General features: G+C 54.3%; 1 protein-coding gene across 1 annotated transcript; it reads right to left on the bottom strand.

The window, feature by feature from the left end:
* Positions 1–2,198: 2,198 nt before the first annotated feature.
* On the bottom strand, positions 2,199–20,698 carry UBALD1 (UBA like domain containing 1). The gene is made up of 3 exons (XM_030577764.1): positions 20,415–20,698; positions 9,262–9,321; positions 2,199–3,456 (listed from the first exon to the last, which is right to left on the bottom strand). Exons 1-3 carry the CDS (start codon positions 20,532–20,534, stop codon positions 3,133–3,135), a joined length of 504 nt encoding a protein of 167 aa, XP_030433624.1. The 5' UTR covers positions 20,535–20,698; the 3' UTR covers positions 2,199–3,132.
* Between the last annotated feature and the right edge of the window lie 1,948 nt (positions 20,699–22,646).

Below are 22,646 nucleotides of genomic sequence, written 5' to 3' on the forward strand. Positions count from 1 at the left end.
TTACATGAGGGGACAGCATGAGGGACCGTCTCACTCCTGCTGCACATGACCACTTCTCCTCCTGACTGCCAGCCCTAGGGCCCACACAGAGCTGACTGCGGGCTCTGCCCTCTGTGCCCATGTGCAGACACACTGTCACCTCCCAACGCCAATGCCCTGTGAGTGAAATCTACTGAAATCCCTTCTGAGATCCCCTGCCACATGGGTCCACAGCAGGACAGATCCTACAGCAATGGGCACAGCCAAAGGGCCAGTGCAGAGATCCACCAAAGCAGCCATGCATTGGGCTGCAGGCACAGAACTCCCAAGAGCTGTATGGAGCCTGCAAATGGTCCCATGGGTGATGTTGGGTTGGGCTTCTCCCCATCCCTGCCCCAAGGCCTGTCTGGGCTAGAGCATCTTCTCCTTTCCAAGCCATTTTCCAGATCCTCCCATACATTTGACCCAGGTAACTCGGGCAGCCTCTGGGCCAGAGCACTGACCCCAAGCCCCCAATCAGCAGTGCCCCTCAACCAGCTAGAATGGGCTTAAGTTCCTTGACTCTCTGGCAGGCCAAGAAAGCTGCAGCAATTTGGGTAGAGAAGTCCTGGTTTTGAGGCCTAACTCCAGGCCATTGTTGGGGGGGAGGGGCATGCTGGACATGAGGAGTTCTGGTCCTGCCCAGGGAGCTGTGCCAGGCTGGTCTGTGCCACTGGCTGCTCCCCAGAGACCCATCCTGCTGCCAGGACATGCCTCACGCTGAGCCTGTTGCTGGAGGGAGCTCTGAGAAAACCGAGCAGCATGCCCCACTCTGCTGGGGTGTGTCATAGCCCAGCCATGCTTTTTTACCCATCAGCCCCCCAACATGCCAGCCCCAGCCCCTGTGGATGTGCTTAGCCCATCCTGCGCTTCCAGCAGCCACGACACCTGGAAGGATCAGTGCACTGGCTACTGCCACAGCCAGAGTCCAGGTCCTGCTGCCTCCAACCCCGTACCCCATCTCCCACGTCAGACCCACGGCATCAGCACTGAGCAGGCCATGCATAGCCATGTCCCAGCAGTTACCCACTACCCCTGGCTTCCACAGGACAGAGCACTAAGCAGCTCAGATATCTGCATTTCACTCACAATCCCACGGGGTTCATTGTTTCAGACACTCCAGCTTTCACTCCTGGCCACCAGTCTGTCCCCTCTTCGCCCCACTGATTGCTCCTATCCAGGGCCTCGGCCAATGTCCTGACTGATTGATCGAGGGATGCCAAATGCCCGTGCTGCTCAGCGCTGGCGAGGCAGCACCCTCATATGAGGCACACAAGCAGCTTTGGTTAATGCTCTGCTTCTAGGCAGAGGATGCTGCCCGATGCCTGTGGGAGGTCCTGCCATAGCGAGGAGCAGGGTAGCTTTCCTAGCACGCTTTGCTTACACGCCAGCAGTCACTCAGGCTAAGGAGAGCTTGGGGAGTTCTTAGTGGTATGGCCTCTGAATGGCTCCTCTCCCGCCACCTGTATGAAGCCTGTCTGTCTCTGGGCCACACAACTCTGGATTCCTCAGATATGGTTGCAGCAAAGTCCTTGGGAAATGTCGCTTTCAGTTACGTCTGCAGCCTGAGGGCTAGCTGCTTTCCTGCTCCCCCTTGGTGCAATTCCCCACACATAAGACCTCACCCTCGAACAGAAGTGCCTCTCAGGCCAGAACATGCCCCACCCCATGCAGCCACCTCTGGGGTAGAACGCAGCCACAGTATAACATTACAGCAAGCCCACACAGGCAGTGAGGGGAAAGGGCACTCCAGCCAAGCTGCAGGGGCAATTTATGGAGGCAATAGATGTCTCCTCATCCCAACTCTCCTGGGTCTCTCTGTCGGGTGGGGCTGGGGGGGGGATCTCTTGCTGAGCCCTGGTAAGGAGTTCAGCAGCCCCCAACTACCTCTGGGGACCCAGGGTTTCCCGGCCTGTCAAGCTTCCCCTCTCAGGTCTTTAGTCAATACAGTTGTGAGGCCAGGGTGAGTGCTGCCCCATGGCCCAGGCCTGGGAGTGAGGCAGGAGGAAGCCCCACTCCCCTCCCCCATCACTGCATCATAAAGCAGAACTCCTTTCCTCATGAGCCCTGTCTGCGTGTGACTGCCTGGCTGGGCATGCGCCATGAGGCACAGCTGAGGTGAGGTCCCTGATCCCAGAAAAGACATTCAGACCGCTGAAAACGAAGCACAGACACTAGGGTTCAAAGCAGAAGAGCGTGTATTGCAAGCGGCCACTGCGGAATGCCCAGGCCTGGTGCCGCCAGAGTGCATCCGAAGGGCCTTTGCCCCGCAAGGAACAAAGAACAGAGGGTGTCAAAGCAAGCCCAGCCTCCGTGGGGCATACGCTGTCATGCAAAGGGCACCAGCCCCCCATCCCGGCGGCATGAGGAGACTGCCCAGTTGCACCCAGCCAGCCTCACCCACACGTCTCAATGGGAATCTGATCCCCCAGGCTCTGAGAGGGGGTGCAGGTCCCCGCCCTGGGGAAAGCAGAAAGCTGGGGTCATAGAAAACAAGTGGCTATATTTCTCCAAAGGAGCCCCCGTTCACCTCCCTCTCAGTACAATGCGAGTTCAGTGCATGGGTTCGAGGCCCACAGGGAGCAGAAATTGTTTTTTTCAATTTTTCTTTAACCCCCCCCCCCTTCGGCAGGGTTGGGGGAACCGTGTATAGGGGGAGATGTGTATTACCCACAGCCCCATTCTGCCTGCCAGTGGGACCCCTCCAGGTGCTAGGAGGGAGAAGTGGGTCATGAGAAAGGGATTTACCACTCCCCCCCAAAAGTCACTAGCATGCAAAAATCCAGCATCCCAGCAGGAAAGATGGGAGGAGGATCCCCTCATTGAGAGATTCCTATAAAGTCAGGCTCTGGGAAGCAGAAGCCAGAGATGGCTCTTGCATTCAGCATGGCCTCCCCGGGTCTCTGGGGAGCTCCGGTCAGCTCTAGGACAAGTAAAAACTACTTCAAACCAAACCCATGCAAGGTGGCTATTTGCTCATGTGTCTGTCTGTCTGAATGTGGTTGCCAGTCTCCGAGGCAACAAAGTTCCTCTCCTCCTCGGAAAGGGGAAAGGGAAAAGAACGCTGGGGCCACGTGGGCCCTCCCCACATTGTGTTCCCTCTCTCCCGCGGCCTCATCTCTCGGCCTCCATGGTCACATTGGCTTTCTGTTCTGACGTGGCTTGTTGGGAGACTGTGGCAGGCCAGCCCGACGGCTGCGAGGGCGGGGGCGAAGTCCACATGCTCTGCTGCTGCTGGCTGGAGGGGAGAGCCGCAGGCCAGGCTGGGTTGAAGCTCCCGGGCTGGGGGAGCGGTGGGGGTGGGGGAGGAGGGGAGGTTGCCATAGATGCTACAGGGCTGCTGCTGTGGAAGCTCTCGGAGGCCTTGAGGCGGGAGAACATGGTGAGGGCGTCGGGGAAGTTGGGGGGCGTGGCGGGCGTGTTGGCTGGAGTGCACATCTGCAGGGGAACAAAGAGACAGAAGCTAGTCAGAGACACAGCCCCTCACCCCCAGGGCCAGACAGTGCAGTACACAGCCAGTTCTGGAGCAGAGCGTGGGCGCAGTGTAACAGCACGGAATACCCCACCAGTCATGAGGGCGAGAACTAACGTCCAAGGGAGGCTGCAGAGGCGGTTAGGGAGGCTGACTGCAGGAGGCCGTTAATGACCCAAGGGCTCAGGGTCTCCCCCAAAAGCCAGCAGCCCAGGACCCCCAGCACCACACAGGAGCATCAGTGCTAACTTGGCAAGAGCACCGGCAGCTGGATGGCCAGAACAGTTCCCTGCCACACCTGGGTCTTTCCTGGGTGGTCTCTACCCAAGCACTAGCCAGGTCCAGGCAGGCAGGGCTGGGGGAGAGCTGGAGCAGGCCAAGCAGCTGGAAGAGGGCACCAGGGATGGAACATTTATCTAAGGCTTGTCTATGCAGGGAAATTAATCAGCATAATGAGCCCCCAGCAGTTATACCAGGGTAACTCCAGGAGCTACAGTGCCCCCCAGGGAGTGCTGCTAGCAGAATTATGGCAGTACCAGTAGGTTGGCACATTCCTCGTGCAGCCCACCGCTGAATCTGTGCATCAGTTTGATGCCCGTGGAAGCAAGGGGCTCGCAGCCCTAGCTAGAGCTGGGCACGGTGCACGGTTCTGCTGGGCAAGCTCTGCTGGTGTCCCTCTATCCCAGTGACTTTCAAACTTTATTATTGGTGCCCCCTTTCACATAGCAAGTCTCTGAGTGCGACCCCCCTTATAAATTAAAAACACTTTTTTATATATTTAACCCATTATAAATCCTGAAGCAAAGCGGGTTTTGGGGTGGAGGCTGACAGCTTGTGACCCCCCATGTAATAACCTCACCCCCTGAGGGGTCCCGACCCCCAGTTTGAGAACCCCTGCTCTATCCTAACCACAGCCCCTTACAATTCCAGTCCTGGGCTCCCCCCCGGCCCAGACACACACAAAGCTCTGCCAAGGTCCCGCAGGCCTGCTATGCCTCTACTGCTGCCCGGTGGAGTTAGAGGCTCTGCACTCCTCTCTGCTCTGCCTTCCCAGCAGCGCTGGTCTTCGACAGAACCTGGAGCTGGCTAGGAGCCACTGCAAGGTCAGGCAGGTCCCTGTGGCTTCCCCGTCACTGTGTTTGGGAAGATGTGGCCTCCACAATGCACAGCAGTAAGGGGAGGACACTGCAGGCCTCTGCCTCCCCACAGCCTGCACTGGCAGGGACTGTCCGGGGCGCGAGGAGCACTCGCAGAACTCGGGGCCGCTGTGTCCCTGACAAACTTGCCAGGAGCTGTCGTCTTCCCTTACCACTGGGGCAAGAGTGCGACTGATTTGTGTTAGCTCAACCTGGGCCAGAGAGGATCCCAGCATCCAACCCCCGGGCAGGCAGGCAGCACCCCACCCCGAACTCCATGGCAAGCTGCAATCAGTAATCGCTATTGCTACCACAACACCTCCTCCTCCAGGGCTTTAATGAACCCTGCCAAGGTCGAGATATTCGGGGAACACATCACTCAGCAGTCAAATACATCCACCCTTGGGGCGTAGCCCTGAGCGGCAAAGCAGCACCTCACCACAGTCTGGGATGGGAAGTGAAGAGCACCGTACCTAATTGAAACTGCAGGGGGTGGATTTGGGGAGGAATTCAGTCCAAACGCTGACATGAACATTCACGTTAACACCCAGATGGCAGCTCGCACATGTCTGTGCACAGCTTGTGAGTTGTGCTAGGTTCGTACTAAGCATTACACTGTTATTATTTGAGAAAACCATCTCAGAGCCTTACTCCACAAGGGTGCAGGGCAGCCATTTTATGTTTCATCCTAAAGCCCCATGCAGGACAGCACCCACTAGCACCACAGTGCACTCAGCACTCCCAGCATAGAGTGCCCCCTACTGAACCATGCTGCAGCTCTGCACCCTATAATGCCCTGGGGTCCACACTAGGAAGGGAAAGGGCCCCTAGCTCTGCACTGGGGACAGCACTGACTGCGTAAGAAGTCCCCCTACTGAGCCCCCATCCCAGCCCCTGCAGCACAGTGTCCCCTAGCACTGCACGGGGGCCAATGCTGACTCAGAACCCCCCCACTCCAGAGATTACATCACTCGCCATTCTGACCAGTGTCTGGGGGTGGCCAGGTGAGGCGCAGCAAGGTGCCCCGCACGCTGCACTCAAGAGGGGCTGAGGCTCTGCTGGGTCCTGACACAGGGGCTGTAGTGGGGGCTGGGGTGGGCGATTGCACCTGCAGCCTCTCCCCCTCCTCAGGTGGTGCAGTGCCCACGGCAGCAGCTTCCTCGCAGGTTTGTGCAGGCAGGTAAGCGGCTTGCAGCAGGCGCTCGGCAGGGGTGGGTAATGGAGCCAGCACATCTGGGTGGCTCCACCAGGCTGCCAGCTCCTATCAAGGCTGCTCCCTGCAAGAAGCAGTTATTTCAGGCCACCGAGAACTAATCCTCTTTCAAGAGCTTATGTCAAACATCCCAGACAGGAGCTGTACATGGTACCCTTGAGATGCAGCCCCTCCCTGCACCCTCATCCCTCCCGGGGACAGACCCTTCGCGGGTGCCCATGAGGGGTAAGTGGGGGCCTCATCCGCACTGTGGTTTATGACATATGCCAGGGGCCCTTCTGATGCACAGAAAGATCTCTAGGAACCGTCAATACAACTCCATTCCCCCAGTCCAAATGCCCTGACCCTCTGGTGTATGCTCAGCCCCTGCTGCCCATCACCCAGCTCATAGCAGGATCCCCCTCCCATCTAACCAGCTGGGGACACATTATTCAGTTTGGGAAGGACGGGGGGGGGGCCCTGCCTGAGAGCCCCTGCTCTGGGATGGATTGGACTCCAAAGCCAGGGCTCCCCCTAGCCTGCGAGCTTGTGCCACCCCAGGAATCAACTGGCCAGGACACCATCTCCACACAGCCAGCCCCTGCCCTGAGCTCATGGTCTGCAGCTCAACGAACTCCAGGGTGTCCAGCCCCATGCAAGACTGGGCTGTTTCCTGCTGGGGATGGGAGGGAGCAGTGAGCTCATCCCCGACTCCTTGGCTGCCAGCGCTGGGGGCTCTTTGCAGCGTGGCTCTTGCTGGGTGCTCGCTCTGCATGCTCACTGCATGCTCCAAATCCCTGATTGCCCCAGAGAACGGCGGAGTCAGATGAGGACACGGCAGTCAGCAAATCCCGGGGACCCATCTGCAAAGGCAGATTACAGGCTGCCCAGGCACAAGAGTTAAAGGGGCAGAGCACAGGGACCCCAGGGGCTGCTGGGGGAGATTTAACAGAGAAAAGCATTGGGGAGAGGATAAGGAGGGGTCACAGGCTGTCAAGAAGCAAATTGGCAGGGTGCTGGTCAGCCCAGGGGCCGCTGAGAAGAGAGATTTAAAGGGAAATAGAGAGAGAGAGAGAGAGAGAGAGAGAGAGAGAGAGAGAGAGAGAGAGTGTGTGTGTGTGTGTGTGTGTGTGTACACCCGTGAGCACATGTGTAAGCAGGCATTTGGGAGAGCATACATGTGTTTCTGCATGTCTCTGTGTGTCTGCACATGTCCGTGTATCTGCGACGTTACAAGGGCAGGGTCCCTTTGTTCTCGCCTGTCCTGCCAGCAGAGCCCAGCTGCAGCTCCCAAGGAGGGGCAGGGGAGGTGCAGAGCAGACTGGTTTGCCATGGACTCACAGTGGAACCAATGCCAGGGCCCAAAAAGGTCCTTTTCTCTCGGGGTGGGTCCGGGGGGGGGCTCAGTTCCTTCTCCTGGACTCCATTCAGCCCACCTACCTCAGGGGAGCTGCTCGGGGTAGGGGCTCCCCCAGAACTGAGTAGCCCAACCGAGACATCAACCTTGTGCTGCTGGGTCGTGCAGGACGTGTGGACCCGCTGCTGGGTCCATGTTAGGCCCAGGCAGCCAGGAGCCCTGCTCAGCGGGGCAGGGAGCATTAACCAGCCACTGCCCCTCTGTCTGGGATGCCACTCGCCCGCCCCTCACCTCACTCAGCACATGACGGCCAAGTGCTGCTGGATCCATGCAGGGGAGGCAGGGGTGGCTCTGTCAGGGCCAGGGGCTCTGTGGGAGGCTGCAAGAGCCCCGCCCACCTGCAGGCTGCTCTGTTATTCCTCAATCGGCCTCCAGGCGGTGCCCAAGAGCAGCGCAACCTCCCCCTGTCCTGGAGCCTGCTCACTAGGGCTCGGCTCTGCTGCAGCAACCCAAGAGACAGGCCAGGAGCTGCCACCCGAGTTGCTGCCCCCATGCCGTTGGCCCAGGGGAGGAGCTGATGATGCTCAAGGCATCAGGGCTCTCACAGGCCCCCTCTCCCCCAGCCCACACACATTCCAGCCGCATCTCCACAGCCAGTCACCCTCTCTGTGCTGCCTGGAGCAGGGCCCACTTGGCAGCAGCTGCCTCGACTGTCTAGCGGGACTGTTTGCACCCAGCAGGGGAAATGGCCGAGCTAGCTTTGCCATCCCAAATCCCTGGCCCTGCTGCTGGGCCACTCACCTGAGCCCTCCTGTGGTGGGGCAGACAGGACAAGTGCCATTGGCAGTGCAAAGAGCAGAGCGATGTGGAGCCTTGACCACCTGGCCCCTTCAGGTCTCCAGGCCAGAGAGCATCACAGCTGCCTCCATGGAGCTGGCAGCTCTTCCAGGCACCGCTGGGAGCTCCCGTAACACTGCGGTTCTGTGCAGCCTTAGTGTCAGGGGTGCGGGCTGCATTGTGGGCTCTCCTGGGACCCAAACTTCCCCAGCCAGCAGCAGAAAGGGCCTGGCTGGCTATCCGCAGTGCAGGGCAATGGGATTAGCCCCAGCATGCAGCAGGAGGGGCAGGAAAAAGCTACATTCCTGCTCTGGCTGCTCATTCCAGCTCAGTAGCTCATGGGACATTCAGTGCCACCACAAACAGCAGTGGGCCACCAACACCCGCCTGTGGCCAGTGCACTGAACTACACTGAACTCCATGGATGCATTCACCTCCAGCACCACCCACAGACGGACTCTTGGGAGAAAGCTTCCCACTGGGCAGAGCAGGGTTCAGTTTCCTGTCAGGCACCTTCCTGGGCTGGGGGACTTGATGGAGCTAGCCAGCTCACAGCTCTCAGGGAGGCTCTCACAGCTGGAGCCCCAAGAGGGGAAGGGAAGGGTGGCCCATTAATGGGGATGAGGGGCCAACGGCAGTGAGTCTGGTTCAGCTCCAAGCCGCTGGGTGCAGGCCCTGTTCCCGTTGCCTCTCTGCCTGCTTCTCCTGCACTCAGAGCACCATGGATCAGCCTTCCAGACAAGCCTGGCTTTGCTCTGAGTGTCCCCCTCCCAGCCCCTTCCTCTATGCCTGCCCCCCATCTCTGCTCCCTCCCACCCGCTACACCTGCCCACCCATTCCTTCCCTCTTGCCGCAGTCTCTGCTTTGCATTATCCGACAGGTGAAAGTTACAGCTTTGTTCTCCTCCCATTTCCCTATAGAGCACCCTCCACTGTACAGGGCACACTGCACGCTGATGTACCCTGTCTTGCAGGCCTCGTTTACTCTCACCCCAAATAAGCCACATTGCCTGTGGCCTTCGGTTCCCCCCAAGCGATGTTTCCAGAACACAGCCCATCTCCAGCTTCTCTCGGCAGGAAGCGTCCTGCCCCTCCGCTTCCCTCGCCCCGTGGCTTTGCTGTGTATTTCTGCCCTCCCTCCCGGAGGGGTGAAACAGAGGCCTGGACATGAGCAACATCAGTCCAGCCGTGCAATGCCGGTGCTGCTGCTGCACTGATTTAGCAGAGGGAAGGGTCAGGGAAGCACTTACCATCTGATGGTGATGGCTGTAGGGGATGTTTGTTTCTTGGAAAAAAGCACTGAGTGCAGTCTGCAAAAGAGGAAGGAAGAGATTTATCATGTGGCTGGGAACGAGGCCACCTGGCCCTCTGGAGCGCAAGCCTAGGCTTTGGTCTAGCTCTCTCATTCCCAGAGGAGGGCTCTGGGATCGGGGTCCTAGGGCACAGCTCCACTCTCGGCTCAGCAGGGGTGGCTCTCGGCTGCTCTCTGTTGCTGGGTGGGGCAGGGCAGTGGAGAAGAAGCCCACCTGTGTGTGTGTGAAAGCAAAATCACCCCTCCATTTGCCACCAAACTCCAGATCCTGCTTCACTTCCAACCCAACTCATGCAATCAGAACCCTCTAACCACCCTGAAATAGCCCCTTTGGGCACTGGCCTCCATGCTGTGCAAACACAGGTACAGCCCCCTTGGTCAGCACATGTCATGGCTCCAGAGAAACCCCACCAGCCTGACACTTCTTAAAAACACATGCACAATGCTGCACGTGGAACAGCTCCAATGGCCCCTGCAGAGCAAACAGTGTTTGCCGTTTAGTTTCACAGACAGATGCTGCACATATGGACAGACTTCACTCACTGATGAAATGCAGCCACTTCTGGGGTGGAGCCCAGCACTAAATTATGCAGCAGTTTAGCACAGGAAGTGTAGAAGACTACCAAATCCAACTGGGACTCTAGGGAGAATTTAGGTTAGTGAAATGTAATTACCCAAGCTTGAATGAGACAAGGAGACCAGGGTGAGCGTTCCTACGCTCATGGAAAGTGCCAGGGGATTTATAATGACCACAAGCAGTTAGGACCTTGCTGTTATGTCTCACCTTCAGCAGCACAGCACCCCCTCACACCAGCCTGAGGCACTGGTGTAGAAATCCCCATTTAGCTGACATTCTGAGAAACATCCAAATCATTTGGGAGTTTGAGAGACTCTGGAGAATTAAACAATCAAACAGACCAGGGGGAGTGTTGGATGGAAGGGGTTGGACACTCCTCTCCCACTACGTAAATTTGGAGTAACTCCAGGTACGTCAGTGATTCACACTGTATAAAAACAGAGATGAGAGAAGAATCAGGTCTGTGGTGTTTTACTGTATGTCCCTGGTGCAATGTGTTTTCATAATATTGTTAACTGATTTCTGTAGCAAGTTTTGCCACCCTTGCAGCATTTTACAGAGTCTCAAACAATATTCCTATAGGAATCAATTCAACCACCCTCCAAAATGCAGCCACTTCTGCGCTAAACCACAGCAGCTGTTGACAGCAACGCTGCAGAATAGTTCAGGGGCAGAAGTGAACAGTGTGCCATGCCCAGTTAGTGCAGAGGTGCCAATGTTTGCAATACTAAGGGCCACGGCGGCATCTGCTTGGCTAGCTGCTTGTCTAAGCCCACACTGTGGGGTAACAGGTGTGCCTCTCTCCAGAGGTAATATGGGAGGACAGAGGATGGGCTCCTACCGGATAATAGACTAATAGTCATATGGTGCTCTCTGGCTTCCCCTATAGGCAAACTGGGAAAGTTGAGGGTCTCCGTACCTGCTGGCAGGTATAGTTTGCTTATACCTCTGGGGGTTCAATAGCATGCCCCAAACTGAGCAGTCTGGCCTTTCCCTACACTCCCAAACTGTGATCTTTTTATTGTGTGATGGCAGGCATGTGAAGGGGGAAGTGAATGTGAACACACCTGGGGTTACCTAATAGGGGAAATGGGCTCAAAGTAGATAGCCAGGACCAAGCTTTGGGTGCTTGCCTGAGGGTCTGTCTATACTGTAATCACTGGGTGTGATGATAGCTCTGAGCTAGCTTTAATCCCACTAGTTCAGGTCTTTGTGGCTGTGAAGCTGTGGCAATGTGTTAGCACGGCCTCGGCCCAAGGCTAATTGTACAGGTTCTAGGTGGGTTTGTACAGCCCATGCTGAGAACACATCGCTGCAGTTTCATTGCACTGGGACTTCACCTAGTCTGGATACGGCTACTCAAACTGTAATTATACCGTGATTACAAGGCAGACATACCTTAAAACAGGGGCTGGGGCCCTGTCAAGAGGAACTGCAGAGGGTAGCTTATCGGTTGAGAGAAGTCATGTGAGCTGGGGTGGATGGCTGAGGTGGGGCTGGGAGCTCAGGTTTTATGGGAGCTGGCTACCAGCCAGTTGGTTGGTCTAGTAGTCGTTTAGCTGGCTTGTTACATCCCCGTAAATGTTAACAAAACTCAGAGAGGGGAAGGCAATTACTGCTGAAGGAGACTAGGGAGTTTAAGGGGGTTTTTTTGGTCCCAAACCCTTGAGGGGCATATGGTTTCCGTTAAGGACAGGCACCCTCTGTTAGCTGAGCTTCTGAGGCCTTACACTCAAGTTGCTGGCATTTGGCTGTTTTGATGTAAAGTGATAATTTTTAAATGCTAAATCTGATCAAATGCAAATTCCAGGCAACGTTATAGACCTCAATGGGCAGAACCCTGTTGATTTGGGGGAAAGGTGGAAAACTGGGAGGGGGGAAATAGGGGACATATGGAGCCCCTGGCATCTAGTTGGCAGACCTCTTAGCTGTAATCAGGTCTGAAATTGTCAGTGGATCAAAGAACTGGTGGATGGAGCCATTAAAACCTTCTAGCAGAACAATAACCCATCTCACCTCTGCCCTTCCTCCCAAGGACTTTAAAATTCTGACACTCAGAAAGGAAATAAGAATGGGGGGGTGGGGAGAATGGAAGGCACAAAGAGCCTCTGACATGGGGGAAAGGGTCAGTGGGGAGGGGCTCCCAGAGACCCTGGCATGGGGGGAAGGGTGAATGAGGAGACCCCAGAGCCCCTGGTGGGGGGGGAGGGGCCCCCAAAGCTCCCCAGTAGAGCTCAAAGTGTTCAGCAGTTAACAATGGCTCTTTGTGCTCCCTGCTGAGCTGCCTCCCAGCAGCAAGGTGAGTGCTCAGCCAGCAGGGAAGTCGGGGGCAAAGAGAGCAAAGGAGACTTCGTTCACAGCCTGCTCAAAGTCTGCTCCAGTCTGGGGGTGGGAGGAGAGGACACCAGCTGCCCACCCCTGCCTTCTGTCCAGGGGGATGAAAGGTCCTTTGGCGCAGGAGAGAAAAAGGAGACAGTCCCTGGCATGGGGAGACTGGAGGGCCCTGAGCTCTTGGCATGTGGCCATGGGGACAATGGAGGGCCACAGTGGCCCTGGCATGAGGGAGAAGGTGGGGGTCTGTAGCAAGTCCCTGCAATACTTGGGAGGTGGGAGGGTGGCCTACAGGGAGTGTCTGGTGTGTGCAAAGAGCTCGGACACAGAAGCTTGGAAGAGTGAGACTCTCTGGTTTTAGTTAATTTAAACAGGACTCCAGGCACTGTTTGATCCTGGTGCCCACTGCTACTAAATGCACCTGGCAGAGTTACTAGTCTTCCTGCCTTTCACCAGAGAGGCCTAATAATTGCTCGTTAGCTGTGTTCCCCAGCAACAGAACAGGCAGTAGGTCAGTTCAGCAGTTGGAGGGCGAGCATGGGCTGCAGTTTCAGAGTCTGGGGGAGAAGGGCAGCAGGATGTGGCCACTGGGCAGGACTGCAGTTTGCCCTGCCTTACAGCAACAAAGGAATGTAAGTGGGTGAAGTGGATGGTCCAGACATGCACCTAGTCAGGACACAGAAGTGCATGCACACATGCAAAATGAAGCAACTAATCCTCTTCTCGTTCACTCTGGTTTCACCCTGGTGCAGCCCCACTGACTTCAGTGGTGTCTCTCCTCTTCCTCTCCCTCCGGGCAATTTACAGCAGCAGAAGGGAATCGAGCACTAGGAATTATTGTAAACTCTTATATTTCACAAACAGCCCCATGTGTGCTCTGTAAATATCTCAGCAAAACCCTTTTCTGGTCCTTCCACTGGCTGGGTGGAGTTACTGTTCCTGGCCCCTTGATAACAGCCTGGCCCATGAGGAGAGTAACCCACCAAGAGCGGCTCCTGAATGTACCCCTCCCTGAGCTCTGGAAAGCCACCAGTCTAATCCAAGGATAGAAGGCCTCTACCAGGAGGAGCAGCACTGGGAACAGCCAATCCCCTGGTGGCACACACCCTATCCCACCCCCTAAACGGTGGCAACAAAGTTGACATCATTGCAACAGCAGCAAACTTTAAAAAAAAAAAAAAAAAAAAAGGCGCACAGAGAAAAATCTGCTCCGGTTTTTGTATTCAAATGGGAGCGAATTTAGGGCTAGTGAAAGAGCCAGTGATGGAATCCTCAAAATACCCCCAACTCCCCGGAGCCACTCCATTCCCTAGAGACAGAAAAATGTTCCTTCTCAGGCCTTTTTTAATGTGTTATAGGCTGTGATCCTGTCATAAACAGATAGTTAAGGGTTAATAGAACAGAAGTACTTCATATCTCTTTTGCCTGTAAAAGGTTAACAAGCTCAGTGAGCCTGGCTGTCACCGGACCAGAGGACCAATCAGGGGACAGGATACTTTCAAATCTTGAGAGAGGAAAGTTTGTGTGTGTGCTGTTAGTGTTTGGTTGTTCACTCTGGGGGCTCAGAGGGACCAGATGTGCAACCAGGTTTCTCTCCAATCTCTCTGATACAGGCTCTTATCAGTTCAGAATAGTGAGTACTAGGTAGATAAGGCGAGTTAGGCTTTTGTTTGTTTTCTTTATTTGCAAATGTGTATTTGGCTGGAAGGATTTTAATTTGTACTTGTATATTTAGGCTGGGAGGGTATTCCCAGTGTCTATAGCTGAAAGACCCTGTAACACATTCCATTTTAAATTTACAAAGATAATTTTTCCTGTTTTTTCTTTCTTTAATTAAAAGCTTTTCTTGTTTAAGAACCTGATTGTTTTTTTTATTCTGGTGAGACCCCAGGGGACTGGGTCTGGATCCACCAGGGAATTGGTAGGGAGAAAGGAGGAGAGAAAGGTTAATTTTCTCTCTGTGTTAGCATTACTTTCTCTCTCAGGGAGAGTCTGAGAGGGGGAGAGAGAAGGAGGGGGGAAGGTGAATTTTCCTCTCTGTTTTAAGATTCAACGAGTTTGAGTCACAGTGATCTTCCAGGGTAACCTGGGGGGGGGGGGGGGAAGCCTGGGAGAGGCAACGGTGAGGGAAAGGGTTTACTTTCCTTGTGTTAAGATCCAGAGGGACTGGGTCTTGGGGTTCCCCAGGCAAGGTTTTGGGGGGACCAGAGTGTACCAGGCACTGGAATTCCTGGTTGGTGGCAGTGCTACAAGTACTAAGCTGGTAATTGAGCTTAGAGGAATTCATGCTGGTACCCCATCTTTTGGACGCTAAGGTTCAGAGTGGGGAATTGTACCATGACAGATCCTCTTACATGGATACAATCTAACTGTTTCCCAAACTCCTGCCCCACAAGTGTGTGTTGTCTTTGGTGATGTTTCCCTCCCCACTGATATGAGACACCTACTGGGAGCTCCTGGCCTGCTGGATCTGACAGGGCTGTATGGAGACTTGCAGGACATTGAGAGCATCATGTAATATGGCTGGGGACCATGCAGTGTTCTGACCCCATGGCAGCGCATCACAACACAGTAATGTTTGCATTGCACAAGGATGTCAACATGTGGGTTTGTCCCAGAGGATACATGGTTGGAAGGTGCTTCACCTACCAACAGTTACCGACAGGCAGGGCCAGGTTCTACTCTCAAGTACATTGGGATGAATCTGGAACAATTCAATAGACTTGAGTGAGTCTCCTCCTGAGGTACACCACTATGATTGAGCGGATGGGATCCCTGAAATATCGGCTTTGCTGGCAACAGATTAAGCTTCACTCATTGGGAAATGCTGGATAAATCCCTTCTGGAGACCAGCCTCTGATCAGGCCAAAGTCAACACACATTTTACAGAGTAAATTACCAACAATCCCCAGCTCGAGTGAATCAAGAACACCCAGCCCCTTGTTTTGTCTGTCAGCTTTTCCCTGAGCCTGCGTGGGTTACCAGGTACCAGGGCTCTTACGGGACCGGAATTCTCCTCTGATGTGAATGCACAGATTTGGAAATTCCCAAATAGCCCAGAGAGGCTGGGTGGCAAAATGACAGGAGCCCAGAAATTCACTACTAACCCTTACAATGCCGAGAACAAGTGAAGCTCACCCCAAAGCAACTAAAGATAAGTGTGCTTGTCCTCAGACAAATGCCTCCTACAGCTCCCCCAAATGCTGATCCCTGCTCCCTCCCATCAAGATCACCTTCCAGTTCCCCTGGCCCAGAGCACCCCAACTTGGCCTCTCCACCCACTGCTGGTTCCCCTCCCCACTGTGCACCCCAGCCCTGCAGAAGGAAATGCCCCCTCATTAGTATGATGTGCATTAACCACAGGGCCCAGAAACCAAGTCATGGAGCAGGACCACAATTGTGCTAGGCACTGTACAAATGCAGACAGCCCTTGCCCTCAGAGAGTTTGCAATGTATGTTCATGTGATCCCGTGCAACCTGCCTTCCAGTAGCTGGAAACACTTCTCAAGCTCCAGATCCACTCCCTCCAGCCCTTAAATGAACACAGCCCAGGTGTCACATGCTTGGAAACAGCACAGTGTTCAAAGGTTAAAGCACTACCCTGCTGCATGGAGCTGTCCAGAAGGGCTGTAAATGGGGCAGATTGTATGTATTTAAGGGCTTTGTCTAGATGGGGAAATTTACCAGCATAACTCTACCAGTGTAATGATACCATAACTGGCTGGATAACCATACTCAGAGAGTAGTTATTAATGGCTCCCAATCCTGCTGGAAAGGTATAACAAGTGGGGTTTCGCAGGGGTCTGTTTTGGGACCGGCTCTGTTCAATATCTTCATCAACAACTTAGATGTTGGCATAGAAAGTACGCTTATTAAGTTTGCAGACGATACCAAATTGGGAGGGATTGCAACTGCTTTGGAGGACAGGGTCAAAATTCAAAATGATCTGGACCAATTGGAGAAATGATCTGAGGTAAACCGGATGAAGTTCAATAAAGACAAATGCAAAGTGCTCCACTTAGGAAGGAACAATCAGTTTCACACATACAGAATGGGAAGAGACTGTCTAGGAAGGAGGATGGCAGAAAGAGATCTAGGGGTCATAGTGGACCACAAGCTAAATATGAGTCAACAGTGTGATACTGTTGCAGAAAAAGCAAACTTGATTCTGGGATGCATTAACAGATGTGTTGTAAACAAGACACGAGAAGTCATTCTTCCGCTCTACTCTGCGCTGGTTAGGCCTCAACTGTTCTTGAAATGCGGCGCCCAGGTCTGGGTGCCGCATTTCAAGAAAGAGGTGGAGAAACTGGAGAGGGTCCAGAGAAGAGCAATAAGAATGATTAAAGGTCTTGAGAACATGATCTATGAAGGAAGGCTGAAAGAATTGGGTTTATTTAGTTTGGAAAAGAGAAGACTGAGAGGTGACATGATAACAGTTTTCAGGTATCTAAAAGGGTGTCATCAGGAGGAGGGAGAAAACTTGTTCACCTTAGCCTCTAATGATAGAACAAGAAGCAATGGGCTTAAACTGCAGCAAGGGAGATTTAGGTTGGACATCAGGAAAAAGTTCCTAACTGTCAGGGTAGTTAAACACTGGAATAAATTGCCCAGGGAGGTTGTGGAATCTCCATCTCTGGAGATATTTAAGAGTAGGTTAGATAAATGTCTATTAGGGATGGTCTAGACAGTATTTGGTCCTGCCATGAGGGCAGGAGACTGGACTCAATGACCTCTCGAGGTCCCTTCCAGTCCTAGAGTCTATGAATCTATGAAAACCACTCTGGTTAAACCGATATAACCCCAGAAGGATATCCTTATTCTGATATTAAAGTGTCCACACAAGAGGTGATACTGCTGTAACTAGACTGGTAGAATTACACTAGTAGAGTTATGCTGGTAAATTTCTCCTCGAGACAAGCCCAAAGATGCAGCGGGAACAGCCAACTCCTGTTGCTTTGTCACCAGACCCTCTGGCTCATTTCAGCTTCGTTGTCAGGCAATTTATTATCTTGAAATGTTAAACGGGAATGGACCATCCTGCTCAAAGAAAGTGGGAGCATCAGTTGCCAGCGAAACACTGGTGACTGGGTCGCGCTCTCTGTCCCTGGACCATGGTGTGATGCAGGAGTGGCATGGTAATAATGCTTTCGGCGCACAGCTCATGGGATCGTGGGTTATGGAGTTCTGAGTAACAGGAGCAATGTGGTCCCCCAAGTGAAAGAGATTGTATGCATCAATACCCTCAGAGTGTGATTCTGCCACCTTTACACTGAGCAATCCCTTGCTGCAGCAGTAATGCTTCTGAAACCAAGGAGACCACCCAGTGGACCAGGTCCTCAGCAGGTGTAAATCAGCACAGCTCCACTGAACTCCACGGAGTCATACACACCAAGGAGCTGGTCCAGCCTGGAGAAGGGCACCTGTGAAAGGGGGTGGAGTAACAATACTCTGCAAACGCAGATCTTGGGCTCAGATTGAGAGGGATTTGGAGTACTCAGAAGACAATACTCCTAGAGCAGAGCTCTGAGAAGGGGGCATGCTCAGCAGACATTTTGCAGAGGGAATTATCTGACCATTTTGCACCAAAAGTGACTGGTAACTTGACCCATTGGGTTGTTTACAGCTGAGCTTCCTCTGAGTCATGTGAGTGCCAAACCAGCAGGGGAGACCCACAGCCAGCACACTGCTGTTTCCACTTGTGCAATTTGCCAAATAGTGGCAAATTTCTGGAAAATGTAATTGAAACTATAACTTTCTGTTGCAAGTTCCTACTCCTGGTCTTCACCTGTAAAAGGTGGTAGGGTCTGATCCTTCTCTCACACCTGTCTTACAATGTCCAGTCGGGCTGCTCATGATTTACACTGATGAACAAAATCAAGGTCATACTACACATGTAAATGTGGCCAATATTTCTTTTTGCAAAATCTGTAAATATGCAAGTGTGCTTGCCTTGTGGGTGCCTCTTTCCGTGTGCATAGACAGTGCACAGAGAGTGAGATATTCATTTGTTTGGATTTGCACACACACACACACACACACACACACACAGAGTCTGATTTTGACCAGCAGCCTCTGATTTTGCACCCAGAAAACCTATGACTACAGTATCTGGCTGTCTGAAATACCTGATCAAACCAGCAGCGCAGGGAGTCAAATGACTCCATGCTATAAAATACACCCAGAATTGTTTCTTTTACAGATCAGGGCTGTAGTGCACATGGAACAAGGGATGCCCCAGCCATGCAAATGTGTGTAAAAGAAACCTCTTGCTCTCTACACTGACTCAAACCTCCTTCTGTGTCACAGAACAGACAAGCTAATTACAACAGTGTCATTAGTGACAAAACCATGACACTGAGCTGCAAAGAGCTGCTGGTGCCGCATGGAAAACATTTTCTTTGGACACAGTCCTCCCTGCTACATCCCCTGAGCATGCACACACTCCCAATCTTTACCACCAGGGAGCTTTGCAGGACTACTCTGCCTGCACAGTCCGCCTGCATGTTCCCCACCTGAAGCAGCAATCCCGTGTGTGACATCACAGTCACTTCCCCAGCAATCACTGCTGATGTCACAGAGGATCCTGACTCCAGGCCAGAGGAATAAGCAGCTGGAGCCAATTAAGTTTTAACCAGCAAAATCTCTTCTCCTGGTGCTGCCTTAGGAATCAAACCCCAGGAGACAGGAACACAGGAAAGGCCAGACTGAGGCTCTTCAACCCATAGCCACTAAGAGGCATCATTCTGCCTGCAGGGAATGGGGAAGTGTTGGGGGAGTGCACATAAGGTCAGTTATTGCTATGCTCCCACCAAGTATAGGTGAGCATGGAAAGACCGCCCCAGCAGTGCCAGAGCTCGCCCTAACACTGCATGTATGCCCTGTGTGTGTTCCTTCCACCTCCTTTTAAAAGCAAATCCACTCCTGAGCGGGACCCACAAAGGGGTGAGTGGCCCCTGCGGATCTGCTACAGCCAGCCCGGGGAAACCTTGACCATCGGGGAGCAATGAAAACCAGTCCCACTTTAATAACACAGGCAGAAAACAAGCACACCCCATACACAGGGTACACCCCTGCTATACAGTACTCACATGCATGGACAGCTGTCCATACAAACACACACGACATATATACACTCCTACACATGTATCTAATACACACAGAGCTGTACACATATACCCCATCCACACACACACACACACACACACACACAATTCACACCAACACTAAAACAGCACTGGGAGTGACAGTACTGATGGCATCTCCTTTCCCAAGAAGGGTTAGAGACAGAAAAGCCACCCCCAGCCTAGGGAGGCTGACCAGTGTGAACCTGACAAACAGCAACACCATGACAGCATGGAGCATTCCCCATCAGTAGGTGTGCTGAGCACATGCACACAGCACACACACGTCTGTCAGGGTAGCACAGAGATGCTGGCACAGGCGGTCGTATCCCAAACAACTCCCAGTCTCACCACCCACTCCCTGAACAGTGGTGGTACCCCCAGCCATGGTGCCTGCCATTCCGCCATACCCTGGGGCACCTGCAACGGTGGGCAGAAGCTGAGGCCCGTTGGATGTGCCCGGGATTAGCCTCCTAATGGGCAGGATGGGGGCACATGGCACTGGGGCCTCCGAGGCACTCTGCTCCCCACATTCACTCAATGGCAGCCTGCTGAGGGCCCTTGTGAGCGCCCTCGGGGCTTGCTCTGGACACAGCAGCCAGGCGGGCAGATCAGATGTCTAGGTTCATTCCCTGGGCACAAGGCTTGTCCCGGACTGACCCCCCCCCCCAGCGGCATTGCCCAGGCCCTGGAGCCCCACGCCCAGGAGCTCCTGCCTCTAGCGCCCCCTTAGGCTCGAGCCCCCGGCGCGCCCGAAGTGCCAGACTGGGGCGCCAGAGGCACCGATCGGGGCTGGCCGGGCTGAGCGACCCCCCCCCCCCACCGTCGCGGGCTGTAGCACAGCGCCAGGAAGCCCCCACGGCCCCACCCGCGCCCTCCGGCTCAGCGAGGTCTGTTCGCCAGCTGCCCCAGGGCCGCCCCATCCCTTCCGCGGCGCCCCTGGCTGCAGGGCCAGGCCAGCCGAGACCTCGCAGGTGCAGCAAATGGACTGCGATCGCAGGGGCCCCGGCAGGACACCCCCCACCCCTAGCCGAGCTCTGCCGCGCCCCGGGGGCTCACCTCGAACTGCCAGTGCGCCGCCTGCAGCAGCTGCTTCGCCTGGTCGGCGGCGCAGCCCGCGGTCAGCACGAACTGGTTGATCATGACCTGGTGCTTTAGTTCGTCCATGTTCACCGACATGCCGCCGCCGCTCGCTGCCTGCCGTGCCCTGGGGTCCCTGGGTCTGTGCCGCTCACAGCGCAGCCACCATTACAGAGCCGGCTCCTGCTAATACAAATATTTACTGGAGGCAGGGGACTGACTCACCCAGCCTGGCCTCCCTGACGGCACAGCCAGGGCGGGGCTGGGCGGGCAGGCTGGGAGCTGTAGTCCAGAGGCTGGGCTGGCTCGCTGCGGTGCCAGGCGAGTGGGTTAACAGCTGACACTGGATTGGCCTCTGTTGGTGAGAGAGAGAGAAGCTTTGGAGGTATCCACCAGTGCACCCAGGCAGGCTTGCAGAGCAAGTCTCGCTCTTCGCACCACAGAGCAATATGGGTTATTTGCAGGACTTCAACTCCATGCACCGCTGCCATGGACTGATGGGCTAGCCGGGCCTACGCAAGGCTCTCGTAGGCTGTGTCAAGGCCGCAGTTGTTCACGTTGGCTAAGGAGGTGGGGATAGGCCCACCGCTGGTACCCAGGTGATAGCAGCATTGCTTCCTAGCATGTCTCCTTTGCTTGGTCCAGTTCTAAAAGCAAAGAGCACCGCAGGGCTGCTCTGTAGGCTCTGCTCAACGCCCATGGGGGCTTCACCCTGCACACACTTGTAACTGAGAACTATGACATCACATGGAGTGTGTGAAGCTGTGCCTGGGCGCCAGGGCAGTTGCATAGCAGCCCTGTCTGGCAAGGGATGCCTCTGTCCCACGGCTGCTGTGCCAGCTGCTCTCAGACCCAATGGCAGCGCTCACATTCCCGACTCTGGCCAGCAAAGCCAGCATTATGCATAACTAAACAAATCAATTACTTCAGACCTGGAGCAGCTCCACGAGTTGTGTGAGCAGGGGGGCCCAAAATATTCCTGCTTAAGGCCCTCAGTGGGCTAGTACCAGTACTGCCAAGCAGTCAGTTCCCACCCTGCACCAGGCTGAGCAGCCAGCAGACACCCCACCTGAGATAGGTAAGGCACCCAGTACTACGTTTCCCAGGAGCCCTTGGTTTGTTTGCAAAACTGTACGGGGGGCTGACGTGTACTGAGTGACGTGTCAGGCCAGCCAGTCATCGGCCATGCTGTGTTAGTACCTGACCATATAAGGTAAACAAATCTGGCGGCCCCAATGAGCACGCGAGGGAGGTGGGTGCGGGGCTGCGCTGGGCTGGGAGTAGCCGCGGCTGTAGTGAGGTTGGGTTTGCTGCGCCTGGGCCCATTGCCAGCATGGCAATAGCATGGGAGGGAGGCTCGCACTGTTTACAATCAGCCGCATGCAGCTTCCTGTTTGTGTGCAGGGAGGTTCAGGCTGCAGCTAATGCACTAGTACTAAGGGGCTCCGGGAGCTGGCTTAAGCCATATTGTGTGTAAACTCTTGTCTGAAACTAGGCCAAAGCTGGGTGAGTGCCAAGGTACAGTGGGTTCTGTGCCATACACCCTTTGGGAAGGCCCTGTCATACAGCCCATCCCCAAGTGCTGCCCAGCTAAGGGCTGATTAGCCCGTAGCCAGGGGATGTGAAAGGTAATGGATCGCTGCTCCCCATACACACTGAGAATGGCAGTGACAGGTTCCAGGTTCCTGTGTTGTATGCATCCAAGCAGAAAGCACCATAGGCTGGAGATTGTCACCTCTGATCTGACTTCCACGTTGATAATGAGACTCATGAGGACGTTTTATGGGTGCCTGGATTCTAGCAGGCTGCAGGACAGGGCTGGGGAGTGTACACTTTAGCGTTCCTCAGGGTCTACTGCCACATGAAAATCTGCAGGGGCAATCAATATGTTGTTCTGGTTAAACCAGAGTAATGTTTAACCAGGGAAAGCTACAGCAATTAATTCATTATTATGAGCAGCTGCATTGTCCATTAGGCGGATCATGGATGTGTTTTCAATGTACATTGTCCTTTATGGTGCTCGTACACATAGTAATGATCTGTATGGTACATTCACCAGGGGTCAGGAATCCAACTCCTCAGGTAAACAGGTTTGAGTTCAGTAGGGCAGTTCTCTGGCCTGTGTTATACACAAGGCCAGACTAGATGATCACAATGGTCTCACAGTGGCCTTGGAACCTATTGTCCAAATTGAAATGTGTCTGAGCTTTG

This window comes from Gopherus evgoodei, chromosome 10 (genome assembly GCF_007399415.2).
Source record: "Gopherus evgoodei ecotype Sinaloan lineage chromosome 10, rGopEvg1_v1.p, whole genome shotgun sequence".
In the NCBI taxonomy this organism is placed as follows: Eukaryota; Metazoa; Chordata; order Testudines; family Testudinidae; genus Gopherus; species Gopherus evgoodei.

Coding starts and splice junctions, on each gene's coding strand:
- UBALD1 (XM_030577764.1), bottom strand. CDS start 20,534: ATGTCGGTGAACATGGACGAACTAAAGCACCAGGTCATGATCAACCAG. Junction 9,322..20,414: donor CGGCGCACTGGCAGTTCGAG/GTGAGCCCCCGG, acceptor CCTCTTTTGCAG/ACTGCACTCAGTGCTTTTTT. Junction 3,457..9,261: donor ACAGCCATCACCATCAGATG/GTAAGTGCTTCC, acceptor GTTCCCCTGCAG/ATGTGCACTCCAGCCAACAC.